Raw genomic sequence first — 17,638 nt, forward strand, 5'->3', positions numbered from 1 at the left:
GCATCATTTTTGTAAAATTACACTTAAATCATTTATTAATCATACCCACTGTGTGTGTGTACGTGTGTGCATGTGTGTGTGTGTGTGCGTGTGTCCGTTTGAGTTTGCGTGTGTGTGCACCCGTGTGTGCATGTGTGTGTGTGCATGTGCGTGCGTGTGTGTTCGAGTGTGTGTGTGTGACTGAGTGTATGTGTGTGTGAGAGTGTGAGTGTGTGTGTGTGCGTGTGTGCATGTGTGCGCGTATGTTTGTGAGTGTGTGTGTGTGTGTGTCCGTGTGTGCATGTGTGTGTATGTGTGTGTGTGTGTTTGTGTGCGTGTGCTTGTGTGTGTGTGTGCGTGCGTGCGTGCATGCGTGTGTGTAAGACCCGACAATTCATTTTTTATCCCATATGAACCTCTCCTGCACTGCAAGGGACATTCAGCAAAAATAGAAATAATACTTTCTAAATATTTTCACTCCAACAGGTTTTTGCCATCCAAGACACTTGTATTATGTATTTAAAATTTTTCAAAAACTTAATATACAAAATAATTACAAATATTAATAATATTTAATAATTCCATAATTAATAAACAATAATACAAATAATAATTAATCAATCAGTACTTCAAAACACACTTTGGTCTTAAGTATTTCGGGTGGATTGCGGCAATTTTTAACGTTATCACACAAAAAATACAGCACAACGATCAGACGTAAAGTCTGAGGGTCGTATTACTTCTTGGTTAAGTTTTTCTATTTAGATATGACCATATTTCTGAACGGAAGTCTGTAGCGCAGATACTGTACCAGCTCAATAATTTGGTTCGCTATGGATTGTGGGAGTTAGTCAGACAGACACTGCCCAGGCTTGTTTCTCGGGGGCTGACTGAAACAGTAGACATATTGCTGCTCTCTATTCTGTAAGTAATTGACGGTATTTGATTTTCATTTACACCTGTGTCACGCCGGAAAATCATCCGCTCCTTTTAGGCAAATTCGGTCGTTGTTCCGGCTCCATGTTTTTACCGTGTCGTTTCGCATTTTCTTGCAGATGAAGGCCGTGCAGCTGGAATTGTATTTATAGCAAGGCTATCTCTCTACATGACGTTAGGTGTGATCGCAACTCCGCTCTTTAAAACAAAAAAGCGTAGAGCTTAAGAGCTAGCCAGCTAATGTCCTTGGTACAAGACGTGTGTCATGTTTACTACAAAGGCCCGTTTCATCTAGCATTCCTTTATTGTCTTAGCGTGTCTCGCTGCGATTTGTAGGTTATCACATGGGTTTTTAAAACACGGAAATGGCTTGCATGTTAGTGAATACTGATACATAAATAACTGAAATTGTCCGTGATTCTGGACTCGCAAAGCCGAAACAAAGCACTGATGCGCTGTCAGCGGTAAAAATTTATATTTAGCTAAATAGGATAACGTTTTGAAATGAATAATTTACATTTACATAGGATGCACAGTAAGATAACATCCATGCGCTGACGTTTCAGCTTCTTGGACTTGTAAACATGCAGAAGGCAGTGATTTTGACTGACCGTTTTAAGCTGAAATAAGATTAAAATGCCATTATTAATATTACTTGTACCATTAATAATGATCCTAATCAAAATAAAAATACGTATTATTTATGATATTGAAAATGTTTGATATTATGAAATGTGTAGGCTACACAAATAATTATATGCATTGTATTATATATACTGCAAATACACATACGTAATTGCAGAAAATGTTGCCACAATTTTAAATTATTGATAATAACAGCAATCATAATAATAACAGTTGTTGTTATTATTATTATTATTATTATTATTATGCAATATTAATAATAATAATAATAATAGTAATAATAATAATAATATGCCTTGTATCTGTGTTCAAAATATCTTGTGAGATGTGGCAATCTAGCACAAGACTGTGAAAATGTACTACAAAATACCAGCATTTCACACATCAAATTAATGATCAGTGAGTAGCATGCAGTTGGTCTTTTGCATAACATGTGCCTTTTAAGAAAAGAAGATTGTGTCCTGCAAACACAGAACATGTGATTGTACCACATGACCTGCTGGCACAGTATTGGCTGTGAGCTCTTTTCTCATCTCCCTGCCCTGATTGGTATAATCTAATGATAACTCACAATGGGCTTGTGTTTGGAGATGCCTAAAAATAAATAAACAACACCATGTTTGAGTGTATATTGGGTCAATTGCAGTGTGCTTAGCTGGAGTTTGAACCCCTAGACCAATGGTAACCAACCCTGTTCCTGGAGATCTACTGTCCTGCAGGTTTTCACTCCAACCCTAACAAAGCACACCTCATTCAGCAGCTAGAGATCTCATTTAGCTGCTAATTTGTAGAGTTGGGCGTGCCAAAGTAGGGTTGAAATGAAAACCTACAGGACGGTAGATCTCCAGGAGCAAGGTTGGTTACTGCCCTAGCCTGTGTGTGTTCAGCAGTCTTGGCGTCTGTTCTTTTGGACACAGAAACTTTGGGGGTACGCGGGGGGGGGGGGGGGGCAGAGGGCAGAGCTTGTGTGCACAGACTGTCGGATCATTACGCCCGGCTCCTGGGGAAGAGTGGGGGGGCGGCAGTGTAGTGTAATGGGTAAGAAACTGATCCTGTAACGTGAAGGTCATGGGTTCGATTCCTGGGTTGTACCCTTGAGCAAGGTACTTAACCTGCACTGTTTCCGTATATATTATCCAGCCGTGCAAATGGACGTGATGTAAATGCCATGAGAAAAGTTGTGTAAGTCGCTCTGGAGAAGCGTGTCTGCTAAATGCCTGTAATGTAAATGTAATGCACCCACAAAGACGGGTCCTGTGCAAACAGACACAGGAGCACACTCTGGTTTTCTGTGCTGTTGACATTGTGGGGTTAATTACTTAAATATTTCATTTTACCAACCCTACCACGTGGCAAGAATTTTAGGCTATTTGGAAATTGTGCCGCACAAGCTGCGGAATTCATTTTGGGACGTCTCTAACGCATGCAATCCTCGATGTGGGAAAAGGAGTCTGAAAAATCCAATATGGTGACTTGTGCACTGGGTGTTCTCTTGCTTACAGTTCTCAGCACAGCATGTAGAATGGACACAATTAATTAACCTGATGTAACGCCATCTTCTGTCTTTCATTCTTTAATAAAGTACAGCATAGACACATATAAATGAACAACCCCAATTATTGTTAACTGGTTTTTAAAAGAGGAACGTACAGTACATATGGTGTCGCATTGTTAACTACTTTTAAGTGTAAACAGGACAGGAGCTTCTCATATACGCACTTTTAAATATATACTGCAGGTCAGTGTGACTACACTACAGCAAATAATAAGCAATAAGCCAGAACAGATCAGTGCATGGCACGTCTTTGTTTTATATGAACCGTTTACGCTTTTACACATCTGAGCAAGTGGGTAAGAGCGGGGGAGGAGTTCACATCGCCAGCGCGGGGTCCTAACTGCCGATTCCACCAGCGCGGGGTCCTAACTGCCGATTCCACCAGCGCGGGATCCTAACTGCCGATTCCGGCAGCTGAAAGCCGGGGGCCCCGCGGCTAACGCTAATGGCAGGCCTGTGCTAACGCTAACGACGGGCCTGTGCTAACGCTAACGACGGGCCTGTGCTAACGCTAACAGCGGGCCTGTGCTAACGCTAACAGCGGGCCTGTGCTAACGCTAACGGCCGGCCTGTGCTAACGCTAACGGCGGGCCTGTGCTAACGCTAACGGCGGGCCTGTGCTAACGCTAACGGCGGGCCTGTGCTAACGCTAACGGCCGGCCTGTGCTAACGCTAACGGCGGGCCTGTGCTAACGCTAACGGCCGGCCTGTGCTAACGCTAACGGCGGGCCTGTGCTAACGCTAACGCCGGGCCTGTGCTAATGCTAACGGCGGGCCTGTGTACTGTCTCCGCCCGGCAGAGTTCCAGACTGGCTGCAGCAGCACCATGTCCAGCCGCGGAGGAAAAAAGAAGACCACCAAGACGTCGCGGTCCACCAAGGCCGGCGTGATCTTCCCCGTGGGCAGGATGCTGCGCTACATTAAGAAGGGGCTCCCCAAGTACCGGATCGGCGTGGGGGCCCCCGTCTACATGGCCGCCGTGCTGGAGTACCTGACCGGTGAGGGGAGGCCAGGGCTCCGTCTGTCCATCTGTGTGTCTGTCTGTCTGTCTGTCTGTCTGCCTGTCTGTCTGTCTGTTTGTCTGTCTGTCTGTGTGTCTGTTTGTGTGTCTGTCTGTCTGTCCGTCTGTCCATCTGTCCGTCTGTCTGTCTGTCTCTGTCTGTCTGTGTGTCTGTGTGTCTGTCTACCTGTCTGTCTGTCTGCCTGTCTGTCTGTGTGTCTGCGTGTCTGTCTGCCTGTGTGTCTGTCTGTGTGTCTGTCTGCCTGTCTGTCTGTGTGTCTGTCTGTCTGTCTGTCTGCCTGTGTGTCTGTCTGTCTGTCTGTCTGTCCGTCTGTCTGTCTGTCTGCCTGCCTGTGTGTCTGTCTGCCTGTGTGCCTGCCTGTCTGTCTGTCTGTCTGTCTGCTTGTGTGTCTGTGTTTCTGTGTGTCTGTCTGCCTGCCTGTCTGTCTGCCCGTCTGTCTGTCCGTCTGTCCGTCCGTACGCCTGTCGGTCGTTCTGTTCATTCGTCTGCCTGTTCATCCGATTGACTGTCCGTCTGGCTGTCTGTCCATCCACCTGTCTGTCCATCTGACTGTCCGTCTGTGTGCTGTCCATCCGTCTGTCTGGCTGTCCGTTTGGCTATCTGTCTGTCTATCTGCCTGTCCGTATGTCTGTCTGCTCATCTGTCTGTCTGTCCGTCCGTCTGTCTGTCTGTCCATCCGTCTGCCTGTTCATCCCATTAACTGTCCGCCTGGCTGTCCGTACATCCACCTGTCTGTCCGTCCGTCTGTCTGTCTGTCAGTCTGCTGGGCCTGCGTATTTCTCTCTGGTGCCCTTGGTGGTGTGTATGTTCTCTCTTTACTGCTGTTCCTCTGTGTGTTTGTGTGTTTGTGGTGAGAGAGCCCTTCTTTAGCACACTGTTCTATCCCCCCCCCCCTTAGCCGAAATCTTGGAGCTGGCCGGGAACGCCGCGCGGGACAACAAGAAGGGGCGTGTCACCCCGAGGCACATCCTGCTGGCCATCGCCAACGACGAGGAGCTCAACCAGGTGTGTGTGTGGTGTGGTTGTGGTGGTGTGCTGGGTGTGTGTGGTTGTGTGTGTGTGTGGTGTGTGTGGTGTGCGTGTGTGTGTGTGTGTGTTGTGCTGTGTGTGCGTGTGCGTCGTGGTGTGTGGTGTGGTGTGTGTGTGTGTGTGCGTGTGTGTGTGCGTGTGTGTGTGTGTGTGTGTGTGTGTGTGTGGTGGGGGTGCGCGTGGTGTGTGGTGTGTGTGTGGTGTGTGTGGTGTGTGTGGTGGTGCGTGGTGTGTGGTCGTGTGGTGTGTGTGTGGTGTTGCGTGTGTGTGTGGTGTGGTGTTGTGTGTGTGTGTTGTGTGTGTGTGTGGCGTGTGTGTGTGTGTGTGTGTGTTGTGTGTGTGGTGTGCGTGTGTGTGTGTGTGTGTGGTGTGGTGTGTGCGTGTGTGTGTGTGTTGTGGTGTGTTGTGTGTGTGTGGGCATGTGTGTGTGTGTGTGGGTGCGGGTGCTTGTGTGTGTGGGCATTTCTATTTCTTGTGTGTGTGTGTATGCGTGTGGGTGTTTCTGTGTGTGCGTGAGTGTGTGTGTGTTTGTTTCAACCATAATTCTAATTCAGCCTAACCCTGGCACACTAATTCGCATCTCAACTTGATCTTTTGCTGTTGAGTGAGGAGTGCTTAGTTAGGGTTTTGAGTGTAAACCTACGGGACAGTAGATCTCCAGGCACAGGGTTGGGCAGACCTGCTCTAGGGGTCCTGCCGCACAGTCGCAGGTCTCCACTCACCCGTGAGCTCTCCCGTGTCCCGTCTGCAGCTGCTGAAGGGCGTGACCATCGCGGCGGGGGGGGTCCTGCCGAACATCCACCCCGAGCTGCTGGCCAAGAAGAGGGGCAGCAAGGGCAAGCTGGAGGCCATCATCACCCCGCCTCCCACCAAGAAGTCCAAGACGTCGCCCGCCAAGAAGTCCGCCGCCAAGAAGGCTGGAGGGAAGAGGGGGCCCGGAAAGGCCAAGGTACCGGGGGACACACGGACACCGCGCGTTTTTAACAGCTGTAGGAGGATAAACCACAGCATGTGTAGGCTCAACACAGGGCCTAATTTGTGTTGTTCGTGTGTTAAATCACAAGCCGTGGGAGCGAGCAGTGATAAGTGCAGTGTTTTATCAGGCAAACTGTGGACTGTTTGTTTTTTCCCCAGAAGAAGCAGGGGGAGGTGAGCAAGGCTGCCAGCGCGGACAGCACAACGGAGGGAACCCCGGCCGATGGCTTCACCGTCCTCTCCACAAAGAGCCTGTTCCTGGGCCAGAAGGTACCGGCGTTCCGTAGGACTGTGTATTGGCAAGAATCCGGCGATACGATACATATCATAATATAGGGGTACAATTCAATATATTGCGATATATTGCGATACTGTAAGCAAGGCGATATATTGCTATTTTTTAAATGTAATTTTAGGAAAACTGTCATAGTGTAAAGAACACACCACCATATGCATAAAATCTGAATTTAAAAAAAGTTTATTAGTTTACAGTCAAATGGCTGAAGGTAGATTACAACACTGCCATCTAGTGGCCGGGGGTTTAAACACAACACAAAATGAACCACTGTCTGCCACGAATCTTTGCATGTAAACTATTAATTAAAAATCGATACAGTGTTTTTGAGAATCGGTACAGTGTCACAAAACATAATATTGCGATACTCAAGTGTATCAATATTTTCTTACACCCCTGCCGTTTAGCCACACAGCTAACCGCCACCGCTAACTGCCACCACTAACCACCACAGCTAACCGCCACCGCGAACCGCCACCGCTAACCGCCACAGCTAACCGCCACACAGCTAACCGCCACCGCTAACCACCTCCGCTAACCGCCACAGCTAACCGCCACACAGCTAACCACCACCGCTAACCGCCACCGCTAACCACCACCGCTAACCGCTGCGGAGCTCATCCGGCCGGCAGGCGGGACAACAGCAGCTCGTGTTGTCAGGAGGAGAAACCGCCCATACCCGCCACACGTTCCCCGCTGTAGCTGGGGTGTCAGCGGCACGTTAGACGTGTTAATGGGAGCGTGGCTATGATCTGCAGTGCAGACTCTGTTAGTGTACGCTGCTCTACGGGACTGCTCTGCAGACCTGCTCCTGGAGAGCTGCAGGTCCTGCCGGTGTGTGTTCTGCTCTTAATTGATCCGTTAAAGCAAATGATAGCTGTACATGTACACACTTACACATACGCACACACACACACACACACACACACACACACACACACACAAGACACACATGCACACACGGACTCAGACACACACAAGCGCACATTCTGAGGTTTGCAAATACGGGTAAGAGTTAAGGTGCCCGCCTTTTCCCGAGAAATATGTTTCCAAGTCACCGTTTTGCTAGTGAACTGCCATTTCCTGTTTTCAGGCCAGGGCTTATGTGAAAAGTAGTCGTGCCAGTGCAGTAGGTATTGTACCTGCCATAGAAAGGCTTGAATGAATGCGGTGTTGACTTTGCCTGCCCATTGTTGTCACTGTTTCTGAGGCCTCCTGGGTTCACTCTCTACATCCCTGGCCACGCCCCCGGCCACACCCCTGCTGTGAAGGCAACTCCCTGCTTTCTGTTTCCTCTTTCACTTCTTACGTCCCAGTTTATTCGAGCCTTACACACTTACATAACCAGCCAGGCTTAAACCAAGCTGCTTACCTCCATCCTTACACACTTACATAACCAGCCAGGCTTAAACCAAGCTGCTTACCTCCATCCTTACACACTTACATAACCAGCCAGGCTTAAACCAAGCTGCTTACCTCCATCCTTACACACTTACATAACCAGCCAGGCTTAAACCAAGCTGCTTAACACCATCCTTACACACTTGCATAACCAGCCAGGCTTAAACCAAGCTGCTTACACACACACTAGCTGCTGACCTGCTGATGCTTTTGAAAGCAAATTTGTTTTTATTTTTATTTTTTGTCCAACATCCGGCCTGCAATTTGCCAAAATTTTTATTTGCTGCAGCGGTGCTCTGTGTAGTAAGAAAAGCTTTGCCCGCACCGAGCTTGGAACGCAGAAAGAAAATGTACAAAATTCATTTCCTGAGAAGGAGATGAAGCTCTATTAAAAATGATTTGAATCTTGGGTTTGGGCTTGTAGGTTGTCCAGCCTTGTTCACTCGAGGCAGGCAAGGCCAGAGGGTTAGCAATGCTGGCACGTAAATGCAAAAGTTGTTAGAATTGCAAAAAACAATTTTAAATAAATAAATCTACAGTCGTAACAGTGACTCCTCTGAGCTGCATGTCCTGACATTAGAGGGCTGATTCAGTCAAACCGCACAGCAACGAGCACTTTTTGTATTGTTCAACATTTCTTCTAATCTTCTGTTGCTTATTTGAACATTAAGCAGGGACAGTCACGCATTGTCTGCTTCATCTGATTAACACTGGCAGCAGTGTGTTTAAAAAAAGATTAGTTCTTAAAATGGAGTCACTGAACACAAGGTGAGCTTGTGAGTGTAATTAAATATAGTAATCATTTATTTTGTTTTTTAAATTAAAATAAGGACTTGAAACCAGCATTGCTTCCCCAGCTGGCTGAAAATAAATAGTGAACCTAAAACTGATAAAAGCAATGATTTATTTTTCAAAGGTTTTTTGAGCCCCTGCATTGTCCACTGTTGATAATTTAGCATGACGCTTCAAGTGAAGACATCAATCTGGATAATTCACAAGCTCAGAAACCACAGATACCGACCAATCAAATGAGAGATTCCACTGGAGATCTCTCATTGGCCCAGTTATGCTATAATGCAAATGTGCTGGGGGGGGGGGAACCTGCAAATTGTGCTTAATGTGTCCTTTATGTCACTCCCCCCTCCTTTTGGTAACCAGACTTTTATTTTGTGCTGACACCCGGACGTTCGCGCTTTTAATTGCCTTTAATTTCCCCCAATCTCACGCTTGCGTTTGTCCTTCTTCTAACGGCTCTGCTTCCTTCTTCCTGTCCCGCTGCATGTTCTCCTTCCTTTCAGCTCAACCTCATTCACAGTGAAATCAGTAACTTGGCTGGATTTGACGTGGAGGGTGTAGTCAACCCCACCAATGCTGACATTGACCTTAAAGATGATCTAGGTGAGCCCCCCAGCTGGCCTGCTTGGATTTGAAAAATCCTTGGAAGAAAGGAGAAATACCATAGATGCAAAAACACCTTCGTAGCGTTAAATGCATCTTTTAGCGCCTCGCACGCTAACACGATCTTTATTAGAATACGTTCGTGTCAAAAAAACACTTGAGTGCTCATCCATGTGGAAAGCCACTGAAGACACACTTTTGGGTGGGTGGGGTGGCGGGGGTGGTGGGGGGGGGGGACACAGCCGGTGACCCAGGGCTGTGCACGCTTTCAAGGATTTAGTCAAATCTGTGCAGCGCAGTGTGTAAGCTCCTCCAGCGTGTGACGGGTGTGAGAGTGCGTGTGAGCGCTGAGAGGGGGCGGGGTCTGCTCGAGGCTGTCCCGCCCCGCTGCAGCCATCACCCCCCCCCCCCCCTCAGATGCACAGAGGAGGAGCGCTCTCACCGTCTCTTCCTTCTCTCTTTATCTATTTATTGTTTTCTTTCTCTGTCCCTCTGCCTCTGTCCCTTTTTCCCTCCTGCCCTCTCACTCCCTCTCTCCTTCCATCCCTTCCTCTCTCTCTCCCTCCTCTCCCATTCACTTCCGCTCTACCCTCCCCCTCTCTCCCTCTTTCTCTCTCCTGTCCTCTCTCCCTCCCTCCCTCTATCATACCCTTCCTTTCTCCCTCCCTCTCTTTCCCCTCCCTCTCTCTGTTTCCCTCGCTCCATCCCTCCCTCCCCTCCTCCCTCCCCTCCCTTCATCTCTCTCCCCATTCTTCTCTCCCTCTTCCTCTCTTCCGCCCTCTCTCTCCCACCCCCTCCATCCCTCTCTCTCTCCTGCCCTCTCCTCTCTCTCTCCTCCCTCCCCTGACCCCCCACCCCCCTACGGTACCTCTTCCACTGTGTTTGACTCCATTTTGTTGTGGCTGTTGTTTGTTGTTGTTGTTGTCATTGTTTGTAGTTGCAAGTTGTGCAAGCTGACATTGCCACCATCGACAGCGACGCTGTTATTCACCCGACCAATTCTTCCTTCCATACGGGGGGTGAAGTAGGTAATGGAGCCTTCGCCTCGGTGGGGGTGGGACTCTGTGTGCACCGACGCCAGCCATGGCCCTCCCATGATGCATCTCTTCCAGCCCTGAGCCGCTCGTTTAAGGGCAAAGATCTGAAGCCCCACTGTCTGCATGTAAACTTTGTATACAGAGTAATATATGCTAATGTCTGCCATCTATTATACCTCATAACAGTGGTTTCCAACCCGGTTTCAGATCTATCGTCCTGTAGGCTTTCACTCCAACCCTGAGAAAGCGCACCTCATTCAACTGCTGGAGATCTCATTGAGCTGCCCATTAGCAGAATCAGGTGTCCTAAATTAGGGTTTAAATGAAAACCTACAGGATGATAGATCTCCAGGAACAGGGTTGGGTACCACTGCCATATGATGCAGGCATGTACAAAATAAAGATAAAAATATGTGGACTAAATTATTCCAACTATATCTATTTCATAAATTTAATATCATATATAGCAATGAATGGATTTGGATTGGGCATATAAGACAATTTCTGAGGAACAGAACATTTCTTTCTTGCTTTGTATTTTTTGCCCTTTTGAACTCTGGGCTAGACAGTGGCTGTGTGTGTGTGTTCAGTTTAGTGGAAGGGCAGGAAGAACATGCGTCATCGCTTAGCATACCACAGGCTTGAGTGAAGGCTGTGCCACGTCCATTGTGCCAGGTCACCCTTACTGCTTCCTGCTTCCTGTCTGTGGCCGACATGCTCACGCCCACGGCGATCGTCTTCCTCCTCTCTGGGTGTCACACTCCGCTGCTTCCTGTCATTGAAGATGAGGCTTCTGGGAATTGTAGTTGATGGGAGACATATCTTAAGACCGGCTGAGATCTTTACATTAGGCCAAGGGTGTCAAGGTCCAGACCTGGAGGGCCGCAGTGCGTGTGGATATTTTGGGTTTCCTGTCAATCAACAGCCAGTTTTGGCTTTGAGAACAGTGTTGTGTGGACTCTTTAGTCACTCAGTAATATAAATTAATCACTCGTTCTGAAACGCACCAAATCCAGCGGATACTGCAGCCCTCCAAGTTTGGAGTTTGAGTCCCCTGCTTTAGGCCAAAGCGAAAACATTGCTCCAGAAGCACAGGAGTTGGAATCTGAAGTAAATGTGTCGTTTCCATGTGCATTCTGGGAGAAGGGAAGCCTAGCAGAGAGCAGTGGAGTGTGTTTCCGTAGCGATTGGGAGGGACCGGAGGAACGCGAGTCAGACGGCTTGCTGTGTTGTCCTGCTTGTCCCTGGCTCAGATGCGGCTGCTTCACCGTCTGTGCTTCTGTCCGTCCGTCCGTCTGTCTGTCCAGCCCTGCCGACGGACGCCTGACTGTCCAGAAATCTCCCCCTTTCACAGGTAGCGCCCTGGAGAAGAAGGGAGGGAAGGAGTTTGGGGAGGCCGTTCAGGAGCTGCGCAAGAAGAACGGCCCCCTAGAGGTGGCAGGAGGTAAGGGCCTTGCTCTGATTGGGCAGGGGGCGGGGCTTGTTTCTGCAGGTGAGGTTTGACACCTCCCTGGAGGTAGCAGGAGGTAAGGGCCTTGCTCTGATTGGGCAGGGGGTGGGGTTTGTTTCTGCAGGTGAGGTTTGACGCCCCCTAGAGGTGGCAGGAGGTAGGGGCCTACTCTGATTGGGCAGGGGGCAGGGCTTGTTTCTGGAGGTGAGGTTTGACGCCCCCTGGAGGTAGCAGGAGGAAGGGGTATGCTCTGATTGGGCAGGGGGCGGGCCTTGTTCCTGCAAATGTGGTTTGAAACCTCCCTGTGGGTGTGCCACACATTTTCTTTTTACATTTTTTTCCTCCCCTATTTTAAACCAACAGTTATAGCTGTGAGTTTAGCGCCTGTATCCCCTTGGAGGGCTGGTACAGCTGAAGCACATGAAGCAGGTCACATGGTCCATTAGAGAGGAGCTAGCACAGGTTGAAGTAGCGACCTAGATCCCCTAATGACGTCCGGTTGCCAATGGGAAGGAACAGTCTCCGTGGTAACTGGAGGAGTTCTGGCCTGAAACCCACCCTGCACTGGCTGGGACTGAAACTATTTCTCTGCAGATTCTCGGTCGTAGTTGGCCGGTGACACTCGCGGCTCAAAGCTGAGATGTCTGAACTACAGGACCCAGCATGCACTCCTGGGAAGTGGCTTTACTGACCGAGCCACTTGGGATCCAGGTTAATCAACATTAGTACTGCAGCCTCCTGGTGAGCTGGTTTGGGGAAGCTTCAGGACATGCTGCTGGGCTGCGGGACCTTGGATCTGCCAGATGTAGAGGGCAAGGAGGAGCCGGAGTACAGAGTAAAATGTCTGGTGTTAATTCAAATCTAACAGAGTTAATTCAACTCTTAACAGAAAATAGTTATCTGTTAAGGGTTCAGTTAACACTGTTAGAGTTGAAATAACACTGGACATTATAATGTGCGCATTCGCTGCATCCCTAAAGGGCTGATCTCTTAATCTGTCAGACTTTACACAACACCGTATCAGACGCGTTTCACAAACTGCCGTCGCCCGCTGAAAGCGTAAGTGTGTTTTTGGCGATGGCCCAGTGCAGCCTTACCTGCTGAATCATGAATGACGCAGAAGGAGAGGTGGATTCACTGAATCAAGCCGTCATGCCACAGAGGCTAGTTTAGAAGAGTGTGTTAGTGTGAAAGCTGCAAGCTAACATGAAGGTAATTACACTACTTCCATGGTAATTCCAGCATAGTGCCCCTTTGAAACCTTCGTCCCCTGGAGCAACAAGCACTTAGACGCAAATGTCATTGATCGGAATGAGCAGCGATGATTGCGCAACGCAGCCTCAGCTTCGCTCATTGATGGACGTTGATGGACGTGCTGGTGTTGTCGTGGAGACTGCAGACCAAGCCCTCCTTTGATTGCTCGGGTCTGCCGGGTCTTGTTGAATTAGCTCGATTGCAGCGGTAAGGAGAAGCTGTCTGTGAGCCAGATAGGGAGCTTTGTGCTGCTGAGCGGGAGGCTGCAGGTTCGAGGGGGAAGCAGCTGCCTGTATGTAAACAGGCAGCGCTGGAGAGGCTTGCTAACACGCTGTGGCATGCTGGTCTTCGGATCATTAAGGCCCTTTTTTTAAAAAAAAAAAAAAAAAAAGAAAATGCTTAAAAAGCTTCTAAAAAAAAAAAAAAGAAGCTTTTGACTTTGCCGGCACATGTAGTAATGATGGTGCCCCAGGACAGATTTATCTTTTTCCAACTGAAACTAAAAGGTCTTAAGTGTGAGAATAATTGTTAACTCGGAGGGCAGAAGGGTTCTTCGCTGAGTTAACCCAAAGATCGCTCTCCTAGGAAGTAAAAAAAAAAAACAATGGCCAATGTTATTTACATAAAAAAGGACACCAAAGCCAGCGCTTGTACTGTGTTGCAGTTTCTGATTCTCCTGCCGGGATATTTTAAAAACCCTTCCAAATTACTGATATATAAAAATATAATAACAAATGAAGGAACGGTGGAGTTGAAAAGCGATAAAGAGTGAAATACTCGAGGTGCGCTTTAATGTAATTAGAGCCGCTTTGCTCCAGACACTCTTGATATTCCGTCCGTTCCTCTGTCTCCAGCGCATCTGGGCATTTCAGTGCACTTTCTGAATTTAAGTCCAACTGAAACTCAGTCCCCCTGGAGCTGTAATTATGCTCAACTGACTCGCTTCTCACTTCATATCCTTCCAGCATTTCGGCGAAGGGAAATAATAATATGTTGCCCATTATGACGGGACCCTTTCCAAAGGGTTATGAATAACAGATTTCTCTCAGTCTGTCTTTCATGTGGAATCCAAAAACTTGAGCCCTTCCTTCGAAGTGCTTCTCAGTCTCTGGCCAATCAAAGTGCCATTTCTGCAACATTAAAAATTATTCCAGTTTTTTTTTGCTTTCTTGTTCTCCCAGACTAGTGTTATCTTCCTGACACTGAAGGTGTCAGTCACAAGCTGAATACTGACACTTTCAGTCCTGTGTGCCGTCTGTACCCAATGTCTGTATCCTGTGTCTGTTCCCTATGTCTGTACCCTGTCTGTACCCGCGGTGCCTGTCTGTCCTGTCTGCGACATCTGTACTGTCTGTACCCTATGTCTGTACTCTGTCTCTGTAGCCTGTCAGTACCCTATGTCTTTACTCTGTCTCTGTCGCCTGTCAGTACCCTATGTCTGTACCCTATGTATGTACCCAATGTCTGTTCCCAATGTCTGTGCCCAGTGTCTGTACCGTACAGTATGTCTGTGATAAATTGATAAAGGCCTGTATAGAATATCTCACTCACTCTCTTTTTCTCTCTCTCCCTGCCACCTCTCTCTCTCTCCCTCCCTCTCTCTCTCTCTCTCTCCCTCCCTCTCTCTGTCTCTCCCTGTCTCTCTTTGTCTCTCTCACCCTCCATGTCTCTCCCTCTCCCGTCTCTCCCTTCCTCACCTCTCCCTCTCTCTCTTTATTCCCACCTCCTCTGTCTCACACCCTTCCTCACCTCTCCCTTTCTCTCTCACACCCTTCCTCACCTCTCCCTCTCTCTCTCACACCCTTCCTCACCTCTCCCTCTCTCTCTTTATTCCCACCTCTCCCTCTCTCTCTCACACCCTTCCCGCGCCAGCCGCCCTGACCTCCGGCTTCGGGCTTCCCGCCAAGTTTGTGATCCACTGCCACAGCCCCGGCTGGGGCTCGGACAAGTGCGAGGAGCTGCTGGACAAGACGGTGAAGAACTGCCTGGCCCTGGCCGACGAGAAGAAGCTGAAGTCTGTGGCTTTCCCCTCCATCGGCAGCGGAAGGTAGGGTCTCCACGGCAACCGCCTCCAGTGAGCGTCTCCATGGCGATTTTCCAGCACTGGCTCCTTTTTTTTTTTTTTTTTTTTTTAAGTTGTTTTCAGCATTATTGTATTGGAATAAATCTGTTATAAGTTTATTGTATTGTGCTATAATGCATGACGCATAATACCATTTTTTTTTTTTACCATGTCCTTGGTTCTTCAGTGATACGTCAGTACCCATGAATTTCTAAAGTAGAGGTGGTACCCACTGTGTGATGTCATCAATCAGTCAATCGGCTTTTACTTCGTACAGGAGTGTTTAAAAACATGTCTGTCAGACAGTGTTTTACATTGGGTAGTTTTTAAGGGAATATAAAAACAAAAGATAAATGAATAATAAATCAAATCGCTAAAATGTGTATTAGGATTCACACAGCACAGTGGACAGAATTCATTTTATTTTTTTTAAACAAATTTCTGTTTTGCGTCTCTGCTCTCAACAGGAATGGCTTCCCGAAGCAGACGGCCGCCCAGCTCATCCTGAAGGCCATCTCCAGCTACTTCGTGGCCACGATGTCCTCTTCAATCAAGACGGTTTACTTTGTGCTGTTCGACAGCGAGAGCATAGGGATCTACGTCCAGGAAATGGCCAAGCTTGATTCCAACTAAACATTTGCCCCCACCTCCCCCAATTTATAGGCTAATTTCAGTTTTTCTGATGAGAAAAAAAATTACCCTTATCAGGAGAAAAACCTTATTAAAAAATCATTAATAACTTGTTTTTAAACTTTATTCTGGCTAAATCTTTTGAGCAAATGTATAAAAAAACACATTTCCTATAAATGTTGTTGACACTGACATCTGGTTTGAGTTGCACTGTTTCCATGGTGGTACATGAAATGGTTTGTCATTTATGTGGTATTTCTAGAAATCTTTTTACTGAAGGCTAGAGTTGCATTCCGAGTGTTTGCAATACTGTGATCTTTTGTCCGGAAAGGGATCTGGCAGGTACATTTTTGTATTTGTATTGTGCTACTATGTGTTTCGTTGATTTCTAGTTGTTCTTTTTGATAGGTGCAGTCGCAGCCTTTTGTGTTCATAATGTGTATTATTGTTAGACTTGGAGTGTATGTAAAATGTTTTAGTAAAATATTGGAATGTGACAATGTCTTGGACTTATTTCATAATTTCTCTTTTGTTTTTACCTATGTATGAAGTACAACTACTACATTATCAATTGCAGCTACATATCATGAGAAATCAATACCTTAAATAGACTGCTTATTGTGTCAGACTTCCTGACCGTCAGAGGTCAGCATGAAGGTGTGATTTCCAGTGCCACCAGTAGGTGTCACTCTCTGTTTAAGCATCATTTTCTAGAATGGCGGACTGATGTCATAAACTGAGACATTTCACTTGCAGCACTTCTCCCTCAAGTATTCCAATTTACTGGTGAGTACTGTATTAAAAATTCATAACCAATGAGAAATTGATAATAATTATTCTAAGCACCACGTCTGAAAATAATTTTTTCCCAAGACCTTAGACTTGCATTCTTGTAATAGTGCAGTAGTTATTGCTAGTGTAGTCATGTTTAAGTGATATCTGTGAAGGATTCCAGCATCTGTGGAGCGGATAGAGGATCTTTGTTGCTACTTAGTTTTGGATTGATTCAGGAGGCAGAAGCAGATCTGAAACAAATGAATGAACTGTGTGCAAAATGATCAAACTAACTGATGAATTAATAATTTCAATTTGAACTTCTTTCTCTCCCACCAGCCAGCCCCCTGTGAGGTCAGGCACCCCAACACACAGGTGAGGTGCTGGGGGGGCCCTGCTGGGGGGTGGGGGGGTGAGGTGAGGGTGGTTTAAGTGCCTCTGTGGCGTTCACGGTGGAATGAGGCACAGGCCGTTATCTCATCCTGGGGCTATGTTGGCAGCGGACCCTGAGGATCAGGAGTCGGGCTGGGGTCACTTTCCCACCGCGAGCGGGAGGCCCGGCCGGCTCGGACCTCCTCGAAGGCGCTCATCTCGCGGCTAATCCCAGGAAATTCAGCCCGGTTTTTCAACCGGCTCTCTCAGGAAAAAGAAAACTCCTCAAATTCAAAGCATCTGTAAAGCCCCTGGTCCACAAAGGTCTGCTGTTCCCACTGCAGTTCCCTCCCGCAAGATGAAATTTTATTCTCTGCACGAAAAAATTATATGGAGAAAAAACAGAATAAAGTAAAACAAACACTGGGGAAGATCAAGGGGGTAAAAAAAAAGGAAAAAAAGAAAAAAAAAAAGCTGGCCATCAAAGATCTTGCCAGCGTTCATGAGAAGAATGTAATCTGTCCTTCATTAGGACTCTGGAACCCTAGCGGAGAGAGGAGTCTCGTCTTCTCCGCTCCGGAGCTCATTTTAATCACAGAGCATCAATTAGTCTTCCTCTTCCCGTCCCGCCCAGAGCCGACGGAGAGGGCGCTTTTTCACGGAACTTGGGAGTCGAGGTTTTCGGGAAGCGTCCCGTAGAATTCCGCGCAGAAATCGCCACGGCGACCCTGGCATCCCCCACCCTCGCCCGGGTCCTTGGTGATGTAATCTTTCTCTCTCGTTTTTTTTTTTTTCGCTCCGTGTGACAATCTGCGTTGAAGGGT

The 17,638-nt window shown here is 47.6% G+C and overlaps 1 protein-coding gene across 2 annotated transcripts; it reads left to right on the forward strand.

Moving 5' to 3' along the window:
* The first annotated feature begins 746 nt into the window (after positions 1-746).
* LOC135262659 (core histone macro-H2A.1) lies at positions 747-16,168 on the forward strand. 2 transcript variants are annotated; one of them, XM_064349740.1, is made up of 9 exons: positions 747-903; positions 3,916-4,113; positions 5,036-5,142; positions 5,918-6,115; positions 6,301-6,411; positions 9,136-9,235; positions 11,627-11,716; positions 14,849-15,023; positions 15,506-16,168. In XM_064349740.1, exons 2-9 carry the CDS (start codon positions 3,942-3,944, stop codon positions 15,669-15,671), a joined length of 1,119 nt encoding a protein of 372 aa, XP_064205810.1. In that variant the 5' UTR covers positions 747-903; positions 3,916-3,941; the 3' UTR covers positions 15,672-16,168. The 2 variants fall into 2 exon arrangements, with proteins under 2 accessions (XP_064205810.1, XP_064205811.1); XM_064349741.1 differs by lacking the exon at positions 9,136-9,235 and adding an exon at positions 10,173-10,263 and having other exon boundaries at positions 748-903.
* The last annotated feature ends 1,470 nt before the right edge of the window (positions 16,169-17,638 follow it).

Source organism: Anguilla rostrata, chromosome 9, assembly GCF_018555375.3.
Source record: "Anguilla rostrata isolate EN2019 chromosome 9, ASM1855537v3, whole genome shotgun sequence".
Classification (NCBI taxonomy): domain Eukaryota; kingdom Metazoa; phylum Chordata; class Actinopteri; order Anguilliformes; family Anguillidae; genus Anguilla; species Anguilla rostrata.